Source organism: Mytilus galloprovincialis, chromosome 4 (genome assembly GCF_965363235.1).
Source record: "Mytilus galloprovincialis chromosome 4, xbMytGall1.hap1.1, whole genome shotgun sequence".
NCBI classification, from domain to species: Eukaryota; Metazoa; Mollusca; class Bivalvia; order Mytilida; family Mytilidae; genus Mytilus; species Mytilus galloprovincialis.
The window spans coordinates 76,452,300-76,461,969 of NC_134841.1; the positions used below are offsets into that span (position 1 = coordinate 76,452,300).

The following is a 9,670-nucleotide window of genomic DNA, read 5'->3' on the forward strand; positions in this document are numbered from 1 at the left end:
TCTGAACACAATATTTACCTTCTTGACATTTTCCATCAGGATCATCGTATTCTACCCCATCATAATCATCTACTTCTTCTCCTGCAAAATACAATACAATACATTATGAATATATAGTAGGGATAGTTGGTGAAAACACAAATTCTTATTAAAGTAGAATGTAAATAATAGGGACATTTTTTCACGAAAAATATCTACCAACCAGAATTTTTTTTTTAAATTCTGAATAAAAGAACACTTGATAATTTTTAATTGTATATTTCCATTATAAAGTGACATCTTATAGAAAAGTGACAAAAATCTTATCATTCACTTTTTTTTATCATCAGCAGAGTGGTAAATTTTTCCTGTTTTTGAACTGTATGTAAAACAAATGCTTTACATTGAAAGTTTATGTGTACTTATACAAGCACTGAATTCCGTATTTAATAGTTGGTAAATATTCAAATATTATACAGATGACTACTTTGTTTGTCAAGAGAGTCTTTTTTTGTATTTGCTTAGTACTTGGTTTTTTTTTAAAAGCGCATAACTAACATGACTAAAGTCCTTTAAATTATAGAAGAAACTTAAAATATTGCAATTTAGTACACATACAACAGAATTTCATGTAACAAACAACATGATTTGATAGTGGTTGTCAGACTGTAAAAGAATATATATGTCTCATTGATAGATATATAAATAACTGAAGTCAAAATTTTGTGATGTACATGCATTATTACATGTACTTTATTTGAAATCAAAAAACTATCTATCAAAGAAAGAGATCAAAGAAAGAGTTATGTCTTAGTTTAGATCTCATTTGTTTTGTAAATGTACATTAGCACCACATGGCCGTAGAAAGGTGTCAAGAATTGTAACTGACCAGCAACTTCGTCCATGGCGGATGATTTGATTTAATCTTGAAGACAAGGTTCAAATCAAAGGCATTTCATGTCTGGACCAGAGACCCTTTTGTTAATTTTCTACAGTGCATTTTTAATGGCTTATTGAAATTTAAAAGGTATCCACCTCAGGGCCAAGTCATAAAAATGAAAAGAAACTATGCAGTGAAATTTTTTTCTTTTCATAGCCAGCTGCAATGTAACAAGACCAGGGTGACACAAATATTTACCTGTTTTTTTTTAACGGACACAGGTGAAAAATTTGAAATGTTTGTTACAAAGATTTGAAGTAAATAAATTGAAATCCACATTTTTGGAAAGGTCAGTTTTTGATAGGTTAACTTTGAGACAAATTTATTTGTATACTTCCATTTCCCAAAATTCTTACCGTTGGGAAAAAAATCCAAAAATAGTATACAAATTAATCTTTTAAAATAATATCTCCGACATTGATTGATTGATTGATTGTCGGTTGCTGAGATATTGAAATGTTTGTTTGAATTTAAAACAAAGACTTATTTAATATTCTAATAAATAATCAGGGTTGTTTTCTAATTTGAAGCATTATGGCCAGAAGATAGAAAATATGCTTAAAATCTATATATTATTTTTACAAAATATAGTATCAAGAAGTTCAACAGGATAAAAAAATTGCAAGTGATATTTTCTTAATATTTATGAAGTCCATATATATTTAAAACTTGACAATGTAAGTTCACTGTCTTTGTCTTTACTTGTATTTTCTTTTGGAATGTCAGAAAGTGTAATAATGTAATAATATGGTCTGTTGTACTGTCAGATATCTATGCAGTTCCTGCTATCTTATTGACTACATGCATAGATCTATCAAATGTTTCTTGCATAACAATACTGTTAGCCATCTTCAATTCTTAAAAATTAAATATACATCTTAGTCGTCTCTTGACCATTTTGTATCAATGATATTTTATAATTGCAGAGTATCATAAAAAGACAGCTCTTTGACAGGTCAATTTATCACCAATGGCTAAGTTCTTTATTGCTTATTGATCTAAACTTTATTATGATGTACTGGATATTTTAAAAAGCCCACACACTTTTTACAGCTTTAAAAGTAAATTGTATATATTCCTACTAATTTTGCATGTAATTTGCCAAAGGTTTCTTAAAGTTGAAAGTAAAATTGAGAATGGAAAAGGGGAATGTGTCAAAGAGAAAACAATCTGACAAAGGATACCAAAAGTTTAAGTTCTTTAATTTGATATAGTCCTAGGCATGTTGGGATGAAGGATAATGATTGTAATTGGTATTGGATTAGTTCACCAGATCTTATTTAATGGTAGAAAATCACTGATATTCAAAATATGCACAGAATCTGAAAAATAAATTACCGGTCAACACTTTCACAGTAAAGTTAATCCATAATTCACCAAGTCCATTTTCTACATGACAGTTGTAAATTCCAGAATCATTCTTTTCAACTGGGTCAATTGTTAATGCTTTTCTTCCAAACTTATACCTGAAAAATACAATTAATAGTTTGAAATATCAAATTTTGCCACCAAAAATATATAGATTCATTATACAGCAGAAGAATTTTAAAGAACCAACATGATTTACAAAAATGTTATTAAAAACAAATGATATATCTTAAAAAAAAAGCACTGTACACTGTGTGTAACCGTTTTCAGAGAGAATAATTTGATCTTTTCTTCATCCATTAAAATTGAATTTCTTTTGGGTTTTAGACACATTTGGTTCATTCTACTGCCATAAATTTCTGCAATAAAATTGGTAATTGAAAATTTTTACTCTTACAGAATTAAGAATGATATTATAACTAGAGATATGATACTTAAATGGAAAATTTGCTCTTAAATGAAGGTTTTACAATTCAAGTAAAGATTTTATAATCAGCTTTTTTACACCAATTTTACCGAAACCTGTTTCATCTAATTGCCATTTACAAAATGTACTATAATTTATTGACAACAAAAGGTATTTGCAACTGCTGTATACACACTTATATAATAATGAATAAAATTAACACTATATTAAGCTAATTTTTATACTTTAAGAAACATGATTTTCTCCATGTTACATTATAATTATATATTTCTGGTATAATTTGTTTTGTCATTTCAAACATTTTTACCTTTCACATTTCCTGAGTGATACATGTACTTTTATTTGAATGAAAATAACACATTAAACTTAAAGTTTTGAACAAAGAAATGTCAATATAGATCCAGATTTATAATTCAAACTTTATTAATTTAAAAGTTTTTACATTTGAATGATATTTTTTTTCATCTAACTGAACAAAGTACATTACAAAAAAGTTTTATATTGATATCAATAAAGAATGCGATTTCCTCCTCCGGTTTTTTAGGATGGCGGTTTCCTTTATTCTATATTCTTTGAAATGTATAATGGAAGAGAAAGGATTGTATATATTGTTTATTCTTTAATGATACAAATTCAAAGAAAGGACCTCCTTGTATTGCTGTTCTTCAACTCTAAGTCACATCTGCTGAAGGGAGAGAACTCTTGCAAATGATAGTTTACTTAAGTAATATCCATATCTAATAATACAACTATTTACCTACCTGTTATCATACTTTGAAGACAGTGGTTGCTGGTCTTTATACCATATTTTAAAAGGTCTTGGACTGGCTATTACTTTACAAGGGAGTTTTAATCTATCTCCTTCTAACGAAACTAAGTTCTGTCGAAAGTCAATGTCAGCAACTTGTGGAGCACCTAGGAAAATATTATATTCAAATTTTAAGTAAAACTCATAAAAGTGGTCCATTGTATGTGAGATACACATGAAGTAATTTCTAGTACATTTGTTCAATATTTCTTTAAAAGAAACTTCATTTATTTAGTGTTGAAACAAAGCAGTTGTTTCTAACAGATACGTGTACAATTTTTTTTAATGTTTTTTATGTTTGATCTGGGACTAATATATCTGTTAGTTCCAGGTTTGATGTACACTTTTTTTTAATTAATGGTCATTTCTACATGACCTTTTACAATGTTTTAGAGGATCAATGCATGTTCAGTCTCTCTTGTTTATTAGTTCATTCAAAAATGACAAATCTATTTTCTCACTTTTATTTTCCAGTTCAACTGAAAAAATTGAGGAAATAGTAGCCGAAATCTTTTCCTCCTAAAAGTAAATAAATAAATTTCCTATTATCTGATTTTCAATTTCTTTTAAAACAAATACAATGTGTTTAAAACTGCACTTTGTTTCTGTGTTTTTATCCATATATTACAAATGTAGATGACAACATTTCAATACAAGGAAAATAAAATTGAAATGTATAAATCTTGCAAAATGAAGAAGTGTTATATATAAACTTTAAAAAGGTTGTCAGTTGTACAATAAATAAATAATGTATCACAAGTGTACCTCATATGCAAGAAAAATGCATACAAATGTATCTATAATACATGGGTACAAATAATGTTAAAACAAATACAAATATAAAATTTAAAATCCGGTAAATTTGAATGGATCCGAATTTCCTGAACGTTCGATTTACTTTATCCGGAAATTCGGGTCTGTCAAATTTTAACGGATTTTAAATTTTATATTCACCAGAAGTGACGTTTCGTTGGTAATTGTGGGAAATCATTTCCATACAAAATAAATATTCTCCCACTCTAAATGGAATCGTATTTTATTTAAACCTTTCTTTTGGAATTTCTGGAAATATTTTACATCAATAAGCACAAAAAAGGTAGGACTTTGTAACTACGTAAAAATTTCTAACCGGCAATGAAAATTTCTTGTCAAAATTAGGTGTCAAAGGTTCCCCCCAAAATTTGTTCTCAAACTCCTGACGTAAAAAATGGCTTCAGTGTTACTATGGCGTCTCAGAAAAAAATAAAATAGCTTGGCCAGATGTCATAAGTATTTGGACTAGATGAAATAATGAAATACTTACTCTTGTATTTATCTTTTTGTCTGCTTCCTGCTACATAAAATGATATTCCAAGAAAAAAACAAACAATGATAACACTCCAATTTACTCCCATATTAAAATTCCACACAGTTAAAAGAATTGATAAAACACACAATTCACTATAATCCTCTTCCACGTTTTGTTTGAACTTTTAGTCTGAAATAATAGAATATAAGAAATAAATTCCTTCAATTATGAGTGAGTAATAATTTTCAATGTACAACTTAAATACAATGCACTTAAACTTTTCCTTTCTCTGTTTTTACTGATGTGATTTATACAGCTGTCTATTTTTTGTTTGTTTTTAATTCACAAATTAAACTTTAGATGAAGTATATCCAGATGTTTTAGATGAAAATTTTATACTGTTATAAATCAGGACTGAAGTATACATTTGATATCAGATTTTCCGTCAATCTAGCACCAATGTCTTTTAATAGCACTAAGACAAAGCCTTTCCACTAATAGGTAAATTATATTTTTGCGTCAGTATAAAATACAATAATAAAAATATTTACTTGAAGTAAAGAAAGAATGTTGTACTTTTTTTTCGTTTTTACAAGATATATATTGATTTTGAAATTTTATCACCAACTCTTGCAACATTGGCATCAGACAATGAAATCTTTAATCACTGGGAATATCCCTTCATACTTTCTTTTTTAAAGATAAAACTACAATCAGGAGATAGTTTTATATTACAGATAAACTAAACTCAATTCTTTGTGTTCCTTAATGGAAGTATAATACATACAGAAGAAGAAGAAGAACTACCTGTACAAGAGAGAGTAGGTAACAAATATTTTACATTGGTTTTCCAAAACAGTTCTTTCTACGACCCTTTGTGCATTCGATAAAATCATTAAATTTAAATTCCCCATTTTTTGTTGCAATCATGACCTTTTGCGCAAAAAATACTAAAAATGTTTTGATTACATGAAAGGTCATTTCACAGTAAAAATGCACATAAAAAGTTTCATAACTCACCATAGAAATAGTTATTCTCAAACAAATTAATAAAGTTTTACATCCCAACAGATTAATAACGAGAACTATTTGTAGGAACTCTAAAATTGCACGGTTTACTCCAAGCAAACGACTTTAATTTCACACTCTATGATCGTAACCACGTGATCTAATACTGTTCAAAATTGGCAGGTGCTACCACGTGACCACACATCTTTGCATATTTTACAATAAACAGGAAATTCTTTCTTTACAAAAATACAATATTTTTGATCAGATTACAGCAGAGAAATCGCCTTTCTTTCAATATTAAGTAAATAGAAAATACAAATACAAATATTATATTAGCACAAACTCATCAACAATAAATGGTTAAGGCTCATGGTATATCAATTACATAGTTGGTCGAACATAATAAGTATTGCAAAGAATGACTATATTAATATGTAATATTATAAACAATGATTATGAATTAGACATATTGACAATTTTATAGAGTTTGTTCTGCTTTACGCAGGTTCAGACTGTCTGAAATGAAAGAGGAGGTCAATTTTAGGATTGTGTATAAATTATTATTTAGTAACAAGATAATATTATTTTCATGTTTTTGAAATTTTGTAGGATCAACGATTATATTTGAAACTTTTTGGTAAAATATGGCCCTTTTAGTTGAGTATTTTTCACAATGTAATAGAAAATGTTTTTCATTTTCAATTTGACCAGAATTACATACAGAGCAGTATCTCTCATTTCTGGGAATATTTAGATGTCTCCCTCTTTCAATCATCAGTATATGAGCGCTTATACGGATTTTATATATTGCAGCTCTGTCACTTCTGTTTTTCAATACATCAACATAGGGTGGTCTTCTGCCCATTATGTAGACTCTCTTGAAAAAGTCTAACTTTTTTTATTCAAATACATTTGCATTTTTAACATGCAAACATTGGTCATTAAATCTTTGTGTAATAGAATTTAAATTACCTTTAACATAATTTAAGTTATTGATGATATAAGACATTCCAAGTCCATTCGAAAGACTCTTGACCTTTATGACCCAAGGGTTTGAATCTACAGATTGAGTGAATATATCATATGCCAAAGAATTTTCCGAAGAAACTATATGGTTCAGGTAATTGAATATTGAATATAATATTTTATTTTTCAACGGAATTCTGTTAAGTTCGGCTCGACATCCATCATTAGATGCCTTACAGTGAACCCCTTATATATCTTGGATAAATTTAACATTAAGTTTTTCAAAGGGATCAGAGTCTTTAAAATGTGAATCGATAGAGATCAATTTAGCTGTTTACATACTTTTTGATAAATTGTCTATCAAAATTACGACCTTATAACTGTCTCGAAAAAAGACATAATTAATAACTATGTGTCACTACTTTTATCATTAAAAAATAGAAAAAAATAAGTAGGTAAATTTTTTAATTGGTGTTTTCAATGGAAAATTAAATCAAAGACTAGTTCGTAAATTAATTGAGATTGTTTTAATCTGAGGTAGGCTTTAAAAAAATCATAATATGATTTCCGTGTGCAATTATGAAGTTACTGTCCTAGTACGTGTAGAACGTCATGAAATGATATTTGATATTTATATACCTTACATTTGAGGGAAATGTTTTTTTTTCTTTAAAAAAAAACACAATGCCAGACTGCTGATATATAAAGCAAAGGATTGTTTTCGGAGAAACACAATAAATTTAAATTTATCAATAAAAAGTAAGCATTTAATGTTGAATGATCTGAATTCCAATATTCATACAGAGAGTTTTATATTTAAAAAAAAAAAAAAAAAAAATTCAAAAAGAGGATTTATATAACATTGTGTTGCGTTTTAAAATAAAAAAAATCTAAAGATATATAAGTATTAGATTGTACCTGAAGCAGAAGAAAAACTAGTTATCCTTCAAAAACTATGTCAGTGCTATTTCATTTCATCTGTTGAAATGATCATTACCTATGTTTTATATTTAGTTAGAAATTTTTAATTGATGTTTATATTAATGTTTCATGTTCTGTCCGACTCGGCTTCTGTTAAAATCATTATTTATTTAGGTGGACGATACACATTTTATTACTAGATTTATGATGTCTGTGGTAGAGATGGGAATGTTTTCTTAACCGTCTCATGAACTTGGTGCACGTGTTAATTTTTCAATCTTTGTTTATTCAGGTTTATTCAGTCAGTTGCATTAATAAGTATGGGGTTCGTGTTGTTTATTCTTTAGTTTTCTATGTTGTGTCATGTGTACTATTGTTTTTCTGTTTGTCTTTTTCATTTTTAGCCATGGCGTTGTCAGTTTGTTTTAGATTTATGAGTTTGACTGTCCCTTTGTTATCTTTCGTCCCTCTTTTAGTAGCAGTATAACAGTGCAAAATTCAAATTAATATTTTTTGGTTATTTCACAACTTCCTTAAAATGCCGCCAGTTCGAAAAAAGCGTGTTTCCAGTAAGAAAAGTAAGAAAAGTGACACACCAGTTGTACAAAAATCCAGTAATACAGAATTGACATTTGACGAAGTTAAAGAAAAACTAAGGAAGCAAGGCATCAGGTCTCCATCAATTTTCACCAAAGAGCAGTTATTGGAACTATTAAGTGAGAATTCAGGGCAGGATAATACAGTTATGCCCGAAATTCCAGCATTAACTCAACTTACCACCAGTTTAAACAACGTAGAGCAAACTGTTCAAAATCAAGGAGCTTTAATTCAGTCGCATTTAGTTCGAGAATCAAATATCATTAGTCAACCTGCAGTCGTTAGTGATATAAATAATGGAGTACATCATGATACAGGATCTTATCACACTGCCAAGGTTTCCTCAGGCATGTTTCCGCATGTTCAAGCAGTGGCACCGAACGTTCGGAAGCAGATTTTAGAAGGCAAGTACATTAATCTGGCTACTCTACTTAACAATCAAGAAAACGTAGAAGATTATAAAACCGTTGATGAATCTGACGGGTCCGTTCTGTTAATCAAACATCGCGATCCCCGCCTTCAAAGAAACTTGTCTATTCAAGAATTTCTAGAAGCTTTTAATATTTACAAAAATATTAATTGTGAAAAGCAAGACCGACGTATCGAATTCGATATGTATATTCAAGATGTCATTGATATCTCTGCAAGGAAATTGACTAGTATGCATGTTGCGTGTTGCGTGTTGCATGTTGCGTGTTGCATGTTGCATGTTGCGTGTTGCATGATGTTCCATTATTTCTTTTACAGTTTTTGTAAAATTGGATGAATTTTTAATTTGGATATACTTTTTGTAATTTATTTTTATCAGTCATCATATTTTCACCCTTATATCTATGACATACATCATGGAGTCTGCACTTTTATCAATATCTGTCTTTTAATTAAAGTTTAAAATAGTTGTTTTAAATGTTTGTGTCATTTTGGTCTTTTGTGGATAGTTGTTTCATTGGCAATCATACCACATCTTTTTTTTATTGTCTAATACCAAAAAAAATATTTAACAAAAAATAATAAGACTAAATTGACTTTTGTTTTTAAATAAACAACAGGAATCTATGAACTGTTTTAACATCTTTGAATTACAAGTTTTAATGTTTTCTCTTGTGTTTTTTTTGTCAACATGTATATAATACATTTCATTGCTTTTAATTTGAAACTGCTTTACCTTCCTTCTAAATGATCTTCTATCATTATTTTCAAACTCTGGAGGGTATTGATCATCACACAGAAAGTCATATAGCTGTTTATATTCACCACTTTCCATTTTTGTTTACATCTGTGTTGTCTTTATTTAAATTTCAATTATGATTTAACTAATTGATTAAAACATTTCAATGATTGCTAAATTATTTCCCTTCTTTAGGG

At 28.6% G+C, this 9,670-nt stretch overlaps 1 protein-coding gene across 4 annotated transcripts in view; it reads right to left on the reverse strand.

Annotated features, from left to right (window-relative positions):
• LOC143072981 (fibroblast growth factor receptor 3-like) overlaps positions 1-5,984 on the reverse strand; it is a 43,679-nt gene extending 37,695 nt beyond the window's left edge. For all 4 annotated transcript variants that reach the window (XM_076248183.1, XM_076248181.1, XM_076248182.1 and 1 more), the window contains exons 1-5: positions 5,831-5,984; positions 4,826-4,999; positions 3,476-3,629; positions 2,258-2,385; positions 19-81 (exon numbers count right to left, since the gene is read on the reverse strand). In XM_076248183.1, coding sequence (XP_076104298.1) covers positions 19-81; positions 2,258-2,385; positions 3,476-3,629; positions 4,826-4,916 — 436 coding nt within the window. In that variant the 5' untranslated portion in view covers positions 4,917-4,999; positions 5,831-5,984. The remainder of the gene's footprint in view (positions 1-18; positions 82-2,257; positions 2,386-3,475; positions 3,630-4,825; positions 5,000-5,830) is intronic.
• Between the last annotated feature and the right edge of the window lie 3,686 nt (positions 5,985-9,670).